At 38.6% G+C, this 20,405-nt stretch overlaps 1 protein-coding gene across 8 annotated transcripts in view; it reads right to left on the reverse strand.

Moving 5' to 3' along the window:
* Window positions 1-3,596: 3,596 nt before the first annotated feature.
* ebf2 (EBF transcription factor 2) overlaps window positions 3,597-20,405 on the reverse strand; it is a 44,851-nt gene continuing 28,042 nt past the window's right edge. For 2 of the 8 annotated variants that reach the window (XM_060907652.1, XM_060907647.1), the window contains 10 exons: window positions 17,878-17,959; window positions 16,345-16,486; window positions 15,987-16,117; window positions 15,633-15,759; window positions 15,387-15,475; window positions 15,231-15,296; window positions 12,942-13,119; window positions 12,366-12,548; window positions 9,115-9,303; window positions 3,597-3,628 (listed from right to left, as the gene is read on the reverse strand). In XM_060907652.1, the coding sequence (XP_060763635.1) occupies window positions 3,597-3,628; window positions 9,115-9,303; window positions 12,366-12,548; window positions 12,942-13,119; window positions 15,231-15,296; window positions 15,387-15,475; window positions 15,633-15,759; window positions 15,987-16,117; window positions 16,345-16,486; window positions 17,878-17,959 (1,219 nt within the window). Of the gene's footprint in view, window positions 3,629-9,114; window positions 9,304-9,946; window positions 9,950-11,917; window positions 11,921-12,365; window positions 12,549-12,941; window positions 13,120-15,230; window positions 15,297-15,386; window positions 15,476-15,632; window positions 15,760-15,986; window positions 16,118-16,335; window positions 16,487-17,877; window positions 17,960-20,405 lie in introns of all 8 variants that reach the window. The other 6 variants (XM_060907651.1, XM_060907650.1, XM_060907653.1 and 3 more) reach the window with 6 other exon arrangements.

Raw genomic sequence — 20,405 nt, forward strand, 5'->3', positions numbered from 1 at the left:
GACCCTTACGCACAGAGATTCTTCCAGATTCTCTGAATCTTTTGATGATATTATGCACTGTAGATGATGATGTGTTCAAACTCTTTGCAATTTTACACTGTCAAACTCCTTTCTGATATTGCTCCACTATTTGTCGGTGCAGAATTAGGGGAATCGGTGATCCTCTTCCCATCTTTACTTCTGAGAGCCACTGCCACTCCAAGATGCTCTTTTTATACCCAGTCATGTTAATGCCCTATTGCCAATTGACCTAATGAGTTGCAATTTGGTCCTCCAGCTGTTCCTTTTTTGTACCTTTAACTTTTCCAGCCTCTTATTGCCCCTGTCCCAACTTTTTTGAGATGCATTGCTGTCATGACATTTCAAATGAGGCAATATTTGGCATGAAATTTCAAAATGTCTCACTTTCGACATTTGATATGTTGTCTATGTTCTATTGTGAATACAATATCAGTTTTTGAGATTTGTAAATTATTGCATTCCATTTATATATATATATATATATATATATATATATATATATATATATATATATATATATATATATATATATATAAAATGTGAAATATACTGAATATTTTGTTGAATGTTGCTCAGATGTAGATAATAAATAAGGACATAAAATGTGTATTAGGCCCTCGTAGAAAGTGTTTAGTAGTGTGTGTGTGTTGTTTTGTTTTGGGAAATGTCCCATGAGACCCCTCCCTGTCAGTTCCATCTGCCACCCCACTCTACTGACACCCAGGGGAGTGGGGAAGGGTGTATGGGTCCACATAAGCTATAATGGACTACAAAAAAGGACACACTGATTGGAATAAAAGTGTAGTGATGGGGCTTGTGCTCACAAAGAAATGTATTTCCCCATAGGCAGTGCACCCAAGGCCTTGCCTCAGAAATTCAGCATACAAATGCATATAGTCAAACAGATGCATACACACAAACATGGACAATGCTGGTCACATTAACTGAGTAACCACATAGCTAATTGAGGAAATTAACTCTGCATGTCCCTTGAGGAAAGAGGGCCCTTTTTAATGATACTGTATGGTTACAGTTAGTTTATATCGACATTGTGGATTTGGGACCTGCAGTCTTGTGTCAATCACATCTTCGCATTTTCTGTGTTTTGGGAATTACATGTATAAAAGTGAAGAAAAACCTGAATTCAAATCAGACAATGTTAAAATGGCATGTCTGATCACTCAGCCACATAAACATCAACAAAATCAAGCTAAGGAATCATTTAGAAAGCAACATATGGCTGCTGTGCCTCTAGGCAGAAGGATATATTAGACTGATGAGTGCCGCGGCGCTAACAACAAAGCAGAATTTAACTTGTCAAATTAGTAGAAAGAAGAGGAGGGGGAGGGTGACAGAGTCAGAGACTGAGAGAAGGGAGATGACAGAGAAGGAAAAAGGAAATTGAGGCGTAGACAACAGCTTGGATTTTCATAGCAAGTGCCACTTGAAGGTGACAGAGTAGTCAGGGACTGCATTTGTAATAACTCCCATCCATCTGAGTGCAGTGAAAAAAGCTTTGCTGGCTCCACTGCAGCTACTGCATGTACTGAGAGGCACAAGTGTTAGATCTTCAGTGAAATACAGTGAAATCTGCACTCTGAGAATGACATTTTTTATGTCTTGACTATATGCTTCGGCACATTCAAATGAAACAATATCACTGTGGTGTTAATGTGGGTGGCACAGCAGGTTAAGCTGCTCCATCACAGCTCAGGTCCCCAGTTTGATCCTGAGCTTGGTTTACTGTCTGTGCAGAGTTTTGCCTGTTTTCCCATTATGAACATGGGTTTCCTCAGAGTTCTCCATTTTCCTTCTACTACACACACAAACAAATGCTACTCTAAATAACCCCAAGGTGTAAATGAGAGGGGAAGTATGTGTTTGACACCCTTTGATGGACTGCCAACCTGTCCACAGCACTGTATTCCTGCCTCTCACCCAGTGTTCCCAGGATAAGGTCTGGAGCTGCAGTGCTTACAGAAGATGAATGAATGACCTGAGATTAAAAATTACATTTAGCACTGCACCATCACACCTTGTACATGTTATGAAAAAGAGACTTATTTAGTTATGTAGGGAACTGTTAGCTTAGCTTTGTTTGTGCCAATCATTACCTTCAAATAATTTACTAGCCTTTTTGTTGCAATGCTACAATATAACATTTTTGTAATAATTTCCATATGTCTGTTAATAACTGACACCAATTTACTGGAACCCAACATTAAATGAGTTCCTTCACAGGACTGTATCACATATATTAGAGAAAATTTTTTTCCCAGTTATTTTTGTTAATTCAAGCAGTTTTATGAAGGAACAAATATAAATGAGATCGTTGATGCTTTTATTTCTAAATGAAATGTGGTATTATAATGTTTCTTTTATTTACTTTAATGACATACAGTGATCACAAACCGTTCAAGCCTAATCAAGTACTGCATAGTTACAGAGTGGTTCTGTGGGGGAACAAAGTGTAACACTGCTGGAAATCTCCAACACATGACTGATGAAAATGCAGCTGTAACTAACTGAATTACAAAATATTTTTGAAGTAGAATTTTTCTGAACTACAAAATTTGTAAACATATACAGTAATATTTACTGTATCGTCTATGCAATAAGAGCTTGCAAGCAAACTCTGAATATAAGGCTAAAAAATTATCCAAATTACCAAACAACAAGAGGCAAGTTTATCGATGATCCTGGAGGACAATACCTTATGTCAGTATGCAGTGCCACACTTGAAACAGTGTTTAAAAATATGTAGGGTTTTTTTTCCCACAAAAAAAAAAAGATTTCAGGATTTATCTGGCAAACATTTGCATTTAAAAATAATAAGCTAATAACATTCATTATAAACTCACAACATAAAAATAATGGCAACATAGTAATAAGATATAACAAGTAGAACAATTACAAATAGGATCAAAGTGTTTTATTATTACTTAACCTAAAAAATAATAACTTATATAGCATTTTCTTTAAATAAGTCAATATATGAGGTCATCAAATCACATCTCTGAGCGGTACAAAGTATAATTTCCCTTACTTTGAAGCTAACAAAGAAAATAAAATTCTCCACATCTATAAATGGAATGTTCAGGTAATCATTATAAAATGTCTTTTCTAAACAAGGTTTCTGCACAAACCTTTAAAAAGCTTGAAGAGATGGCAATCCTCTCAGAGATTCACACCTTGCTTCTTAAAGTGTGATGAGAGTCCTTGGATCATGTGATCCAGAATCTTTGTAGAAAAATCATCATAAATGACTGACAGACTAGTGAAGGCTCTCTTAGCTAAGGAGAAGTTATGCAAATATGAAAATACCATCTTTCCTTTGTGAAGATCCTCAAAGATGTTCATCTTCCATCGTCTTGTCCCATTCATATTTAGTTCATATCTAATGAAAGATGAATTTCACTGCTTTTTATCATTTAGGGTTTAAATTATGAAGTGTGCAGTGTCTCTCTGTGTGGTTGATGTGTGTTGCTGTAAGTCATTAGGAGGTAAAGACTAGTCTCAGTATAACCCTGGAACATCAGCTGGTGAAAAGGTCTAATCTCATAACAATTTATCTTCTACATTGGTGGGACAACGAGACCAGTCATTGCTATAGAAAAAGAGAACAAAGAAAAAAACTGTTAATAAATTAGAATAAATGTCTACATGATAAATAGTAATTAATTAAGGTGTAAATATATAGTAACAGTCAAAAGTTTGGACACAACTTCTAATTCAACTGTGTTTCTTTATTTTTACTTTTTAAAAAAAAAACACTTCATGTCTTAAAGTAATGATGGATGTTGTTTCTCTTTACTTAGTTGAGCAGTTCTTGACATAATATGGATTCCAGTTGTGGAATAGGGCTCTTTATTTTTATTATGTACTGTTCACTGTGTGATAATCTCAAATGCATTAAAAAGGCAAGAAACTAGTCCACTGATTAACTTTTCACAAGGCACACCTGTTGATTGAAAAGCATGCCAGGTGACTACCTCATGAAGCTGATTAAGATAATGCCAAGAGTGTGCAAAGCGTAATCAAGGTAAACACTGGCTACTAGGTTCTTTTTTGTTTGTTTGTTTGTTTGTTTGTTTGTTTGTTTTGGGGGTTGGTATTTTGACTATTTTCTACAATACTGAAGACATCAAAACTATGAAATAACTGATGGAACATATGTGGCATTATGTGAATTATGTGGCAAACAAAAAAGTGCAAAAAAAAAGTTTGATATTTTAGATTCTTCAAAGTAGCCACCGTTTACCTTGACGACCCTGTGCACACTACTGGCATTATCTTAACCAGCGTCCTGAAGTAATGCTTTTCAATTAATAGGTGTGCCTCATCAAAAGTTAATTAGTGGACTACGTTTTTACCTTCTCAAGGCAGTTGAAATCTCATCTCATCTCATTATCTCTAGCCGCTTTATCCTTCTACAGGGTCGCAGGCAAGCTGGAGCCTATCCCAGCTGACTACGGGCGAAAGGCGGGGTACACCCTGGACAAGTCGCCAGGTCATCACAGGGCTGACACATAGACACAGACAACCATTCACACTCACATTCACACCTACGGTCAATTTAGAGTCACCAGTTAACCTAACCTGCATGTCTTTGGACTGTGGGGGAAACCGGAGCACCCGGAGGAAACCCACGCGGACACGGGGAGAACATGCAAACTCCACACAGAAAGGCCCTCGCCGGCCCCGGGGCTCGAACCCAGGACCTTCTTGCTGTGAGGCGACAGCGCTAACCACTACACCACCGTGCCGCCCTGCAGTTGAAATCATTAAACAGTAAATTATAATAAAAATACAGTAAATAGCCCACAACTGTAGTAATCCATATTATGTCAAGAACCACTCAACTGAGTAAAGAGAAATGACATCATTACAACCACAATTCCAAAATAAAGTGGGGTGCTGTGTAAACTGTAAATAAAAACTGAATATGATAATTTGCAAATCAGGGAAACCCTATATTTCATTGAAAATAGTACAAAGACAATAAATCAAATGTTGAAACTGAGAAATGTTATTGTTTTTTGAAAAATATATGCTCATTTTGAATTGGATGTCAGCAACACATTTCAGAAAAGTTGGGACAGGAGCATGTTTACCACTGTGTTGCATCACTTCTGCTTTTAGCAACACTCTGTAAATGGTTGGGAACTGAGGAGACCAATTGCTGTAATTTTGAAAGAGAAATGTTGTCTCATTATTGCCTGATATACAATATCAGATGCTCAACAGTTTGGGGTCTCCTTTGTCATATTTTGTGCTTCATAATGCGATAAATGTTTTCAATAGCAGACAGGTCTGGACTGCAGGCAGGCCAGTTTAGCAGCTGGACTCGCTTACTATGGAGCCATGCAGTTTTAATATGTGCAGAAAGTGGTTTGGCATTGTCTTGCTGAAAGAAGGAAGGCCTTCCCTGAAAAAGATTTTGTCTAGATGGCAACATATTGCTCTGAAACAAGTACATATCATTCAGCATTAATGATGCCTTCCCAGATGTACAAGCTACCCATGTCATGTGCACCCTCATACTATATGCTGGCTTTTGAACTGTGCACCGATAACAAGCCAGACGGTCCCTTTCCTCTTTAGCCTGGAGGACGTGGTGTCTGATTTCTAAAAAGAATTTCTACTTTTGGAACTACTTTCAGACCTCAGGACAATTTTCCACTTCACCTCAGTCCATCGTAAAAGAGCTTGAGCCCAGAGAAGGTGGCTGTGTTTCTGGATATTGTTTATATATGGTTTTAACTTGCATTTGTGGAAGCAGTAATGAACTGTTTTCACAGACAATGGTTTTCTGAAGTGTTCCTGAGCCCATACAGTGACTTCCACTGCAGACACATGTCTGCTTTTAATGGAATGTCGCCTGAGGACCTGAAGATCACAGGCATCCAGTGTCAGTTTTCAGCCTTGTCTCTTGCATACAGAGATTTCTCCAGATTCTCTGAATCTTTTCATGATATTATGGGCCACAGATTATGTGATCCCCAAATTCTTTGCAATTTTTACATTGAGGAGCATTATTCTTAAATTCTTGTACAGTTTGCCCATGCAGTCTTTCACAGAGCGGTGAACCCCTCCCCATCTTCTGAGAGATTCAGCCTCTCTGGGATGCTCTTTTGATACCCAATTAGGTTACTGACCTATTGCCAATGAACCATTTTTTTTTTTTTTTTTGTGTGTGTGTGTGTGTGTGTGTGTGTGTGTGTTACACAACTTTTTCAGTCTTTTGTTGCCCCTGTTCCAACTTTTCTGAAATGTGTTGCTGACATCCAATTCAAGATGAGCATATATTATTCAAAAAACAATAACATTTCTCAGATTCAACATTTGATATGTTGTCTTTGTACTATTTTCAATGAAATATAGGGTTTCCATGATTTGCAAATCTTCACATTCTGTTTTTTATTTATGTTTTACAGAATGTCCCAACTTTTTGGAATTGGGGTTGTGTGTATTTCTACAGAGTTAGTCAAAATTATGTTAACACTAATGGATTATTTTTCTCCTGCAGATAGACATAGGCCTATGCCATGGGTGACAGATTAAATGGTACTGTTGCTTGCTGGTTTTTGTGTGTTGAACACGATGGTAAATAGGTTGAGACCGTCCTGTAAATCATCTTGCACATATGATGTATGTTTTGTGAATCAGTGGTTTCTACCATTTAAGTCTTAACATAATTTTGACCAACCCTGTATATGATGGCAGCATGCTGGTGTAGTGGTTAGCACTGTCATCTCACAGTAAGAAGGTTCTGGGTTCAAGCCCAGCGGCCGACAGGGGCCTTTCTGTGTGGAGTTTGCATGTTTTCCCCATGTCTGTGTGGGTTTCCTTTGGGTGCTCCGGTTTCCAAAAACAGTTCAAAGACATGCAGATTAGGTACAATGGGGCCACTGTAATTGGCACAAGCTGTAGTGGTTTCCCAGCCATAATGTATGTACATATATATCTCGCTATGGCAAAGCTAATTTTATATACAGTGTGTGTGTGTATATATATATGTGTATATATATATATATGCCCTGTGATGACCTGGCGACTTGTCCAGGGTGTACCCCGCCTTTCTCCCGTAGTCAGCTGGGATAGGCTCCAGCTTGCCTGCGACCCTGTAGAAGGATAAAGCGGCTAGAGATAATGAGATGAGATTATATATATATATATATATATATATATATATATATATATATATATATATATATATATATGTATGTGTGTGTGTGTGTGTGTGTGTGTGTGTGTGTACAACCCCAATTCCAAAAAAGTTGGGACAAAGTACAAATTGTAAATAAAAACAGAATGCAATAATTTACAAATCTCAAAAATTGATATTGTATTCACAATAGAACATAGACAACATATCAAATGTCTAAAGTGAGACATTTTGAAATTTCATGCCAAATATTGGCTCATTTGAAATTTCATGACAGCAACACATCTCAAAAAAGTTGGGACAGGGGCAATAAGAGGCTGGAAAAGTTAAAGGTACAAAAAAGGAACAGCTGGAGGACCAAATTGCAACTCATTAGGTCAATTGGCAATAGGTCATTAACATGACTGGGTATAAAAAGAGCATCTTGGAGTGGCAGCGGCTCTCAGAAGTAAAGATGGGAAGAGGATTACCAATCCCCCTAATTCAGCGCCGACAAATAGTGGAGCAATATCAGAAAGGAGTTCGACAGTGTAAAATTGCAAAGAGTTTGAACATAACATCATCTACAGTGCATAATATCATCAAAAGATTCAGAGAATCTGGAAGAATCTCTGTGCGTAAGGGTCAAGGCCAGAAAACCATACTGGATGCCCGTGATCTTCGGGCCCTTAGACGGCACTGCATCACATACAGGCATGCTTCTGTATTGGAAATCACAAAATGGGCTCAGAAATATTTCCAGAGAACATTATCTGTGAACACAATTCACCGTGCCATCCACCGTTGCCAGCTAAAACTCTATCGTTCAAAGAAGAAGACATATCTAAACATGATCCAGAAGTGCAGACGTCTTCTCTGGGCCAAGGCTCATTTAAAATGGACTGTGGCAAAGTGGAAAACTGTTCTGTGGTCAGACGAATCAAAATTTGAAGTTCTTTATGGAAATCAGGGACGCCGTGTCATTTGGACTAAAGAGGAGAAGGACGACCCAAGTTGTTATCAGCGCTCAGTTCAGAAGCCTGCATCTCTGATGGTATGGGGTTGCATTAGTGTGTGTGGCATGGGCAGCTTACACATCTGGAAAGACACCATCAATGCTGAAAGGTATATCCAGGTTCTAGAGCAACATATGCTCCCATCCAGACGATGTCTCTTTCAGGGAAGACCTTGCATTTTCCAACATGACAATGCCAAACCACATACTGCATCAATTACAGCATCATGGCTATGTAGAAGAAGGGTCCAGGTACTGAACTGGCCAGCCTGCAGTCCAGAGCTTTCACCCATAGAAAACATTTGGCGCATCATAACGGAAGATACGACAAAAAAGACCTAAGACAGTTGAACAACTAGAATCCTCCATTAGACAAGAATGGGTTAACATTCCTATCCCTAAACTTGAGCAACTTGTCTCCTCAGTCCCCAGACATTTACAGACTGTTGTAAAGAGAAAAGAGGATGTCTCACAGTGGTAAACATGGCCTTGTCCCAACTTTTTTGAGATGTGTTGTTGTCATGAAATTTAAAATCACCTAATTTTTCTCTTTAAATGATACATTTTCTCAGTTTAAACATTTGATATGTCATCTATGTTCTATTCTGAATAAAATATGGAATTGGGATTTTACACTGTGTATCACTCTGCTTGCTACATAAAACCCATTCTAAGCGGTTACTGCGGTAATGTTAGCAACATCATCTGCAGACATGGCAAATGATACTTTTCAGGAATATATAACTTTTGACTTAAAATATGAAAGCTTGTCAGATGAAGATATATCACACTTGAGGCCTGTGGTCTCATGCCTACAACCAACTCACAGTTGTGATGATAAAGTATAAGAGCACTCCCTCTCCTGTGGTTTATTCTCCTGTATTTATGTTTAACATCTTCAGAAATTCCATATCAATGAATCTGTGGTCACCTCTGAAGCCATTGCTTCCTGAAGTGGGACAGACAGGTGAAGGTGAGCCTTGTGGTCTCAAGACAGGAGCAAAAGCACTCTTCTGTTTGGCCGTGGAAGGAAAAGATGAGAAGGGCAGAAGAGAGGAAGATGAACTAGAGCCTGGTATAGTGGGACTAGATGGCATAACTGGAAAGGACAGAATAAGAGTGGAAGGTAGTGTTAGAAACTATTTTTGTTTTTAATAGTGGTGAGCAGACACAACATAATTTCAGCAAAGTTAGCAAATATAGAAGGAAAAGTTATTAAAGGGACACCTCCTCTATAATGCTGCCACATACAATAACAATAAATAGAAGGACCAGTTGTATATCAAATAAACAGATCTAGTAGTAGGAATGTGACTTTTTATAAACTTGGCAAGCAGTTCCATCATTTCATCAGTCTCTCTATTATGTTTCTTATTCTTGTACTATCATCACATTATAGGAAATAGAGATCAATCAAATGTTTGTGAATTCTGTTCAAAGCTTTTACAGTGTCCTCCACAATTATTGGCACCCCTTGTAAACTTTAGTAAAAAGGATTATTTCAATCCACCTTTTGGTGAAGTAGCTTCATCTCACACTGAAAAAATTAGAAAAATACCAACTTTAATTGAAATAATTTATTCAGAGTAAAACAAATCCCTCATCAAGAAATAATTATTTTTAATAAAATCACATGTGCCACAATTATTGGCACCCGTGGAAATTATAGTGAGCTTAATGTTACTGAAGCATGTTTCCCATTTAAAGTGTACATTTTTGAGTTGATTGGAGTATGTAGGACTTTTCAAGCTGGAATCCATGACTTCCTGATTAACTGGGTTGCAAATATGAGGTGACACAAAGGCCAAATTTTCTTAGTCATCCATCAACATAGGAAAGACAAGAGAACATACAAACCAAATGAGGGAGAAGGGTGTTGACCTTCATAAGTCAGGGAATGGTTATTGAAAAATAGCTACTCACCTGCAAATGTCCATTTCTACTGTTAGAGCAATAATGAAAAAAAAAGTGGACACCAACTGGAACTGTTACAAACTTACCTGGAAGAGGATCCAAGCTTATTTTGCCCCCACGTACATTGAGGGGGATGATAAGAGAAGTAAAAAAAAAACCAAGAAAGAAAGAAAGAAAATCCCCAAGGATCACTGTTGGTGAATTACAAGAAAAAGTAAAATCTTAGGGTTTCCAAGTCTCCAAAACCACCATCAGACACCACCTCTATTTCAACAGATTATTTGGAAGGTATGCCAGAAAAAGTATTTTCTTTCAGTGAACCACAAATGTAAGTGCCTGAAGTTTGTAAAACGCTATTACGATTTTGACTAGAACTGTGTTCTATGGTCTGATGTTGAAAATGTGGTGGAAGTCCTGTGATGTTTTGGGGCTGTTTTTCCTCCAAAGACCCTGGAAACCTTGTTAGGATACATGACATCATGGATTCCATTAAATATCAGGACATTTTAAATCAAAATCTGGCTGCCTTTGCCAGAAAACTAAAACTGGGTCATCACTGGATCTTCCAGCAGGACAATGATCCAATGTCCTGATTGCATATGTCCAAATCAACACAAAAATGGTTGGCTGACTACATGGCCATCTCAGTCCCCTGACCTGAACCCCACTGAAAACCTGTGGGGTGAGCTGAAGAGGAGAGTGCACAAGAGAGGGCCTAGTACCCTGAATGATCTGGGGAGATTGTGTCAAAAGGAATGGTCTCAGATACCCTGTTCTGTATCTCCAACCATATAAAATGTTATCGCAGAAGACTCAGTGCTGTTTTATTGGCAACTGGAGGTTGTAAAAGTATTAAATACAGAGGTGCCAATAATTGTGTGTGCCAATTCTTGAAAATAATGATTTCTTGATGAGAGATTTGTTTTTCTCTGAATAAATTTATTTCAATTAGAGATTGGATTTTTCTCATTTTTTTCAGTGTGACATGAAACTACTTCACCAAAAGGTATCTTTTTTTCAAACCCATTTAATCTTTACAAGGAGTGTCAGTAATTGTGGAGAGCACTATATATAACATAGGAAGCTTTTTGGTAATTCGCAAAACCTGTTCACACCAGTCCTTTGACCTTGACAACTGAAAACCTTTAGGCTCTGCAAGGTATGTTACAGGGGAGTGTCTAGGGTTTGGGAAAAGGGATAATACTGCATACAGTACTGGTCAAAAGTTTGGACACACCTAATCATTCATAGGTTTTTCTGTATTTTGAACAATACTGAACACATCAAAACTATGAAATAACATATTGAACATATATGGAATTATGTGGTACACAAAAAGTGTTGTTGTTGTTATTGTCTCATCTCATTATCTCTCACCACTTTATCCTGTTCTACAGGGTCGCAGGCAAGCTGGAGCCTATCCCAGCTGACTACGGGAGAAAGGCGGGGTACACCCTGGACAAGTCGCCAGGTCATCACAGGGCTGACACATAGACACAGACAACCATTCACACCTACGGTCAATTTAGAGTCACCAGTTAACATAACCTGCATGTCTTTGGACTGTGGGGGAAACCAAAGCACCCGGAGGAAACCCACGCGGACACGGGGAGAACATGCAAACTCCGCACAGAAAGGCCCTCGCCGGCCACGGGGCTCGAACCCAGAACCTTCTTGCTGTGAGGCAACAGCGCTAAGCACTACACCACCATGCCGCCCTGTTGTTATTGTTTTAACTAAATCTGTTTCATATTTTAAATTCTTCAAAGTAGCCACCATTTACCTTTATGATGCTTTGCACACTATTGGCATTTCTTAACCAGCTTCATGAGGTAGTCATCTGGAATGCTTTTCAATTAACAGGTGTGCCTCGTCAAAAGTTAATGGAATTTCATGCCTTCTTATTGTGTTTGAGATCATCAAACAGTAAATAGTAAATAATAAAAATACAGAAAATAGCCCTATGCTACAAGTAAGTAAAGTGAAACAACAGCCTATCATTAAGATCATCATTAAGACATGAAGTGTCTTTTAATTAATACAAATAAAGAAAAAAAAACATTGCATTAGAAGGTATATCCAAACTTTTGAATGGTATTGTACATGTCCCCCTACTGAAACAGCTAATTGATACATAGGACTGAGTGTGACATTAATGTTTATGCATAATTGATACAGAGAGCAAACTTTTCATTTTGATGCCACAGGCATTTTATCTTTTTTTTTTTAAAGGTGTTGCTTCATAACAAAAAAACAAGTACTCAGTACCATAAGGAGAGCTGTTCGGGGAGGCACTGCTGAAGCCAGGGGACCCGGGCACACCCAGACTGCCCATGGGTACAGCGCCATACCCTCCACTCATGCCTCCTCCAGAGCCATAGGTGGACTGCTGAGGGGTTGATGCAGATGGGTAGTTCCGTGGAGACAAACTTGTAGAATTACGCATGTAACCTTTTGCAAGAAGGCAGAGAAATGTAAACTGTTAAGAGACTGCGACTGTTTATAATGAATCAATCAGTGTGCCTCTAACAAATATAGATATTGTCAGTACCGCTTAATGTTTTAACCTTATTATATTTGTATAATTTATTTAATATGCCTACATATTATATAATATGAATTTTTCATATTTAATATGCTTTACAATACTGACTGTGCTTCTCCATCTTGTTGTTTTTATCTTTTTTTCAGATATTGGTCCAAACATATTCTAAAATAATGTGTGACATGTATGTATCCTTCTCTTGTGCTGGTGTATAATACACTCTAAACTATTGTGCACATATCACAAAATTGTAAAATCATCCATATTCTTCAGGACACTCTTTCTTTGGCCTCTTTCACCTTGGCCACTGCTTTGTCCAGGGTCTCCAATGCTCACACCGAGCTGAGATGGGTAGGAGCTTAGTCCCATCACACTGCCATGCACTGGGGAGCTGGGCAGAGCCTGTAGTTGGCTGTGGGGCCGTGGTACACTGTACAAAGCTTCAGCAAGGTCTGCTGCCCTTTTCAATAACATGTCCTACAGTCACATAGGAGGAAAAAATAACTTACACATATTGTACTTGCATATATAGTGTCCTCATGATTTTTATAGGAATCACAACACTGTACAATTAGTGTTCTTAATTCTTCAATACTGCAGTTGTTTGAACTGAATTTGATGTGTTAAGCATTGAAAATTTGCAGTGCTATTGAGTTGCACCCCCAAAACTCACCCATTGGTCTTGCCTGATTCATCCTGATACTATTTCTACTTCAGGCTTCTACCCTTGTGACTCATAGCCTGCTCCTGCTTATACCCTAAAGATGTGCACTTCCCAAAAACTCACCCAGATACTGCAGATTGTATCATAATGTTGATTAATTCATACTAAAAATCCTTTCAACATAATACTGTTGTGTAGAAGAGTAATGATTTATAATCTCATAAAGTCATGCTGTCTCAGGGAGTTTTTCTTTACCACTGTCACCTCTGGTTTGCTCATTAGGGATTGGAAAATAAAGCTGCATCTGGGTTTCTGTAATCCCGTCCTGTGACAATGTCTAATGTAAAAAGCAAAATACAAATAAAATTGCAGTGACTTGAATTAAAGACTATTAGAAGTTAAATTAGACAGGTTTTTGAAAGTCAAAACCCAATTCCTATGTGAAATGTAACTGGTCAAGCTCCAATGGGATATATGCTAAATGTTTATGTGGTGATGGTGATTCATTTATTCTTAACTCAGTGGTCGTGCCAATATGGTGCTGGACTACATTACCCATTAGCCCCTGTATGTCACATGTCTCACTGATCACTGTCTCATTATGTCTTGTTAAGCACCCTATTTATGTTAGTAATGTATTCCTTTGTCTAGCTTCTGTTATGTGTTATCCATGTTCAGGTTCATTACACATCAAGGTTCTGTGCTCATGCTAAAAGTCTTGTTTTGTTCGTTCGTGTGTGTGTTTACCGTTGTATTAAAAACATCTGCACTTGCTTCTGCTTTTGGTTACAATTCTTAACAGAAGTAAGATGGATGCAGTAGAAATTTGCCAGTGTGTGCAGAGCCAGATTAAGCAGATCAAGGAAAACCAGTGGATGGTTGACCAGATCAGTGCCTGTCTGGACCTACTTTTGGCCTAGGGGGAGGGATGGGGGAGGCATAACCAGTGTGACAGCCAGTCCTACATGGCAAAACACGGACAGCAACCTTATGGCCATGCTCACACCAGATGCTGAAGGGGAGGCTCTCCAACATAGCTAGAGGCAGAGGCAAACGAGTCAGCCTCACAAACCACAAGTAAGCCAGAGGTCAACAGGCCAACCTTGCAAGCCATGAGTAAGCCAATGGCTGACAGGGTGCCTTGCAAGCTAAAAGTAAGCTAGAGGCCAACTGGGCAACCCCGCAAGTCATGAGTAAGCCAGTGGCCAAGTGAGCAACCTCACAAGCCACAAGTAAGCCAGAGGTGCGCAAGATGGCCTCACAAGTGATGTGCATGCCTGAGGAAGAGGGGGAGGGCATCTGTATCCAATCTGCCTCATCCCCAGATTTGAGCGAGGATGTCATTGCCCTCCACCTTGACCCATTGGTAATATTGCTCCACCACCCTGCCCTGCCAGTGACATCATTCCGCTTCCCTGCTCAGCTGAGGAAGCTGCTATGCATGTAGGCTTTACTGTGGGCATCACTGCCCCTGCTGACCTTGCTACGGTGGTCGCACTAACCAGCGGCCCAGGGCCTCCTCTTGACTGGTTTTCACATGTTGAATGTTAAAGCAGGGGTTCACGGTACCATCAAGATGGTGAGGACTACATTACCCATTAGCCCCTGTATGTCACATGTCTCACTGATCACCCACACTGTCCTGTTGTGTCTTGTTGCCCACCCTATTTAAGTTTTATAGCGATGTGTTCCTTTGTCTAACTTCTGTTATCTGTTACCCATGATCAGGATTATTACAATGTCTAGGTTCTATTCCAATGCTAAAAGTCTTGTTTTGTTTGTTCATGTGAGTTTTACTTTGTATTTAAAAAGTCTGCACTCACACTTGCCCTTCCCTACAATTCCTGACACTCAGTTAATCAAGGCCATATTTACACAGTCAATCTTTTACACCTATTTGAGGGCAGCACTGTTTTGTGGTTACCTGATTACTGTGGGTACTGCCATAGACTGCTTCCACAAGATCTGCTGCCCTTTTAAGCAGCATCTCCTAAGCAGAAAACCAGAAAACAGCCAGGTTAAATACTGTTGGTACACATATAAATGTTTTAGATGTTCAGTATAGCAGGAAATTCCCTACTTTTGCCAGTTTGTCAGGGTCCCCAGGATGTCTCGGGATGACCTTCTGAAGTCTCTGGAAGCCATAGTCTATGGTTGGTTCATTCAGTGCTAAGGACAAATTCAGAGTGCACATTGACACAGGATTACATTATTTCAAAAGTCATACATACAGCTATAATACATTAGAAAAAGCAAATTAATTTTGTTAGGAGTATAAAATTTATAGAAATACCAAAAACATATGTGTTTATGACTTTCTCCATACCTGTGTAAATGAATCTTCCTGGAGCTCCTTTGCAGAACTGTTTTGATTTGTAGGACAGTGTGACTTCTACTACCCCTGGAATGTGTCTTGGAGGTGTCTGAACTCGGATTGCATGAGGAGTGATTAACTGTTAAAAACACACAGTTAGCAGTTAAATTCAATAAAGAATGACCCATTCCTGTGCTCACAAACAGTAGTTCTAGTAGTATTAACCACTACTAACACTAGTTTAATTTATTATACTCAAGTTGATTTTGGTAACAGAAATAGTAACAGTGAAGTTCTATCGCAACACATAAAGAGATCAGCTGAAAGATTATAGTGAAGCTATTAAAGTCTTCGAGCATGCCTAACCTCACTCCACACCAGCATGCTCCCAAACACAACCTGGAGACCATCAAAGAAGTTCTCTCCGATAATGATCACCATTGCTCCACCTGTGGTCCAGCCCTCACTGGGGCTGATGGCTTTGATACATGGGGTGGCTGTTTATATAGAAAGATAAGCTTATAAATATAACATAAAATGGAAATATAAAATGTTTTTGTCCTGACCCAACAATGCAGAAGTCATAAAATAAACATCTATAATAAAAGTTGTATGAAAGAAAATAGGGTATCTAAGACCTTTGCACAGTACTACAGTATACTGAAAGTATTGTATGTCATCCCAGTTGTAAAGAGACAAAGAACTAATTTCTTACTCATCTCACCATATTCCATGGTGTTCTCTAGTGACTCGCCTGGCTCCAGTCTTCGCGCTCGTCGACCATGCTTGGAGTTGTTGTGTACAAACATGTTATCAGATACTGCAAGCACATGACCATCCACACTAACAGTGCTTGAGAGGACCACCTAATTGGGGAAAAGAGATGTAAAGGTTTTGTAAAGCATTCAGAGGCTTTTATCTTGGCTGTATTTCTTGCTTTCCACTGAGGGGTCCAAACAACCTCTCAGTGACACTTGCGATTCATGGAAAATTGACTTTCCACAACCTATGTAAAATTTAATATCGTTTTCACATTGTTTTTTTCCATCTCTTTCTACTCATTCTTTCTGCTCTCAGCCATTATTTTCAGCATACTTAAACGCTCTCCTTCATTGTCTTGCTCATAGACCATAGTACATAAGGAGATGATGGCTTTCTCCTCTCCATCATCATCTTCTTATGTACTATGGTCTATGAGCAAGAGGTATATAGGAAGTCTCTGTGGTCTACCCCATCCTTTAATGCCATCAAACATATGGAGTGAATCTCTCCTGGCTCTTGACCAATGATGTGTTCTGGCCCCTAATTTCACTTTTCAAGTGCACAGTAGCTCTGCAATGGACTGGTGTTCCATCCACAGTATCTCACTGCCACACAACCAGTGTAAAGTAAAAGTGAGTAAGGGTTAAGAAATTTGAGGAGGTTAAATGAAATGGAAGAAATAAATTATAAGGAGGTCTTAGGTGGAGTGGAGCAGGGAGATGCTGGCCAGATGTTTCATGTGGATGATGGCAAAAGTTAGAATGCACTGTATGTTCTCAAAATAAATAATTGTAAATTACAGACACAGCCATGGCTTCTGTGCAGGGATGCACAGAGGTGTGGAACCTACATGGAAGTCATTTCTCAGCATGTGTCAGCGGGAAAGAGTTAAAACAAACATGGTGGAAGGAAAGAAGGGATAGCATGTGAGGGCAAGAGGAAGAGATGTCAGAATGGGGGGGCAGGTGGTAGTGAAAGACCTATAGGAGGAAGTGAGGAGGGAGTGTCCCCAGTGAGTACTTCCTGGGTCATGGAACCTGACCTCCCACATCTGGAGCCAATCACTCAAATCTCAACAACTTCCTGAAACATCTCGGCTGATTTCCTGTGATCCTGCATTTCCCAGTAAACCCATACCATCTCCTATTTCACTTTCCTTCTCTCTCTCTCTCTCTCTCTCTCTCTCTCTCTCTTTCTCTCTCTCTCTCCTCAGATTTAGTTTTTTACACAATTAATTTACTCCCAAAACATAAAAATGTCTATATGGATTCTGAAATATAAAAATATTACCATATAAGGAATCAAATGTAGACTAAAACAAAATGAACAATTTGCTGTTTACCCCCATGACCCCAACAGCAAATTCTTCATTTGTACATAACTGTTACATGATTACAATAAAAAAAAGGTACTTGCAAAAGCCAGTTTCTATGCATTTCCTGTAAATGTCTCCTGTAACCACAAATCATATGCAATGCTTAGATTGATTTTGTACCTGAAATCGTCTCATGTCTCTTGGGTTCCCTGCTGTCTTCAGACAATTTTGGTTACACTTGAGAAAAAACTTCAAGAAAAATCTGTAGGGTACAAAAGACAAAGATACACTTCAATACATGTTGGTCTATTCAAGATTCCATAAAGCTTTTCATTTACAGATTAAAATATAAATATGTTTTAAAAGAAAGAAAAAAAGAAATATCATAAGCAATGCAATAGTTCTAACTGTCAAAAGCCTAACACTCATATACAACTGAACTAAATACAAAATAATTCTCAAAACATCATTGTAGGCCCAGGGGACAACAGTATCCCACAATGCAGTGCATGAAACCCCCATGGGGCAGGTCTGTGAGTATGCAACTGACAGAGTGTAAGAGGAAGGCATGTATATCTGTAGCACATTATATTCATTTTTAATTTATTTCTGTAATGATTTGTAGTGATTGCATGTTCTTAGGTGTGAATTTGTATGTGGTGTATTGAAGTAAACAGCAGTGTGATATATAGGGAGACATGGGGAGAAATAAGGGAGATGAAGAAGAGAGAGAAAGTGGGGGAGAAGAAAAGACTTCAAATCACAGGAGTGTATCGTCCAGCAGTATGGCACTGCTACCATGGCAACCCAGATCTGCCGCAATCCCAAAGTCCCCAATGTAAAGCAAGGAGGGACAGAAAAGTAAAAATGCAACTGGGAACTAATATTCAAGCAGAAAACAGACTGAGAGAAGAAAAAGAGAGTCTAATTTTAGAGGAATACTTTCATTGCATGGCAAATCCAAATGTAAAATCTGTCCTTTTTTTCCATGACAAACTACATATAAGACCAACATAAAAATGAAAGCTTATTTTCAAGCCATTGTCCTGATTTTTATTTTTGAGCTATTTAAGTAAAGTGCAGTCAAGATTGTTGTTGGCAGAGGGTGATTATCATTTATCATTTAGACCTAAGAGATCTGGTCTTTCCAACTTTTACACACACACACACACACACACACACACACACACACACACACACACACACACACACACACACACACATATAAACTATAAAATAGGACCCAGGATGTGTCATTTGTATCAATGCAATTATTGCATTGGACTTAAGCAATGCAATAATTGCAAAAAACCCTGCATGAGACGATCTGTAGACATATATTTAAATATTTAAATATCTGAACATATGGTTATATGTTCAGATATTTAAATATTTAAGACATTATGGTGCACATATTTGGAACCCATGATCACATTTATAATTTGAAAACCTTCAACATTAAGCAAAAAAATTTATCAACAGCTAACATTTGCCAGCTTGCAAGTTTTTTGTTTGTGAGTTATGAGACATTATATTGACTGGAGCCGTGTGGCTAGTTCGCATTAAATATACCATTATTAACAAATTTATTCAGCTAGTTTGTCATAGCTTGTTAGCTCCAGTGAACCGATTGTACAAATATGTAGGTTCATATTGCTGTTATAAAACAGTGTCCTATAATAATAATAATAATAATTATTATTATTATTATTATTATTATTATTATTATTATTATAAATAGCCATTCTTCCATGTTGTGCTTTGCAGTAAAACATGAACCCTGCCCCACTCTCTTATTTTCCATTGCCTGACTCTTCTAATACAATAGATTTGCATACTTAAAATTTATTTAGATTAACATAATGTGAAGCAAAATTGAAGGATGTTGGTGCAAAATTAACTGCTGCTGGAAGTGAATCCTTTTTCACAAACTTTTTCATGTAAATGAATGGGTTTTTTCACCAGGTGGATTTTACTGGCATGCAGTGTTACACCGACCTTATACCAATATGTACAGTATTATATGCATAGCACTTATTATATTTCCTTAATCTGCAATTTAATAATGTATATGTTGTAAACAATACTTTCCTTGAATTAATTAATTCATGCTCAGTAACCATTTTATCCTGGTCAGGGTCTCACTAACACTGGGCATAAGCCAGGAGAATTAATGTTGAATGGGATGCCGGTTCATTGTGAGACACCATGCACACACTCATTCATATACTCATTCACACTCAAGGGCAATTTAGTGCAGCCAGTCCACCTACCTGCATGTTTTTGTACAGCTAGAGGAAACCAAATAACCCAAAGGAAACCCACATGAACACAGAGCAAGCATGAGAAACCCCATATAGACAGTAACCTGAGCTCAGGATCAAACCATGGACCATCAGCAATGCCACCCTCCATACTGCTCACATACCCACATTTTTAAAAATTTGGCCACAAAATTACCAACATATAGTTTTCATAGAAAAATTGTGCTTTTCAATATTGCAGTTTTTCAGTCTTGTGTTTATTTTTCTGACTTATAAATTGTATCTTTCCTCAGTTAAAAGAAACTGACTCAGTCATACCTCTTGTTTTTGAAAAGCAACTTACAAGGCATTAATCAGTGCTGCAGAGACAATGGGGTGAGTTAGGGGAAAGGGGAGGGCTTATTAATGTTTTAATTGCAATTGCAGTTCACTTTGTAGACAGCA

Source organism: Neoarius graeffei, chromosome 24 (assembly GCF_027579695.1).
Source record: "Neoarius graeffei isolate fNeoGra1 chromosome 24, fNeoGra1.pri, whole genome shotgun sequence".
Taxonomy (NCBI): Eukaryota; Metazoa; Chordata; class Actinopteri; order Siluriformes; family Ariidae; genus Neoarius; species Neoarius graeffei.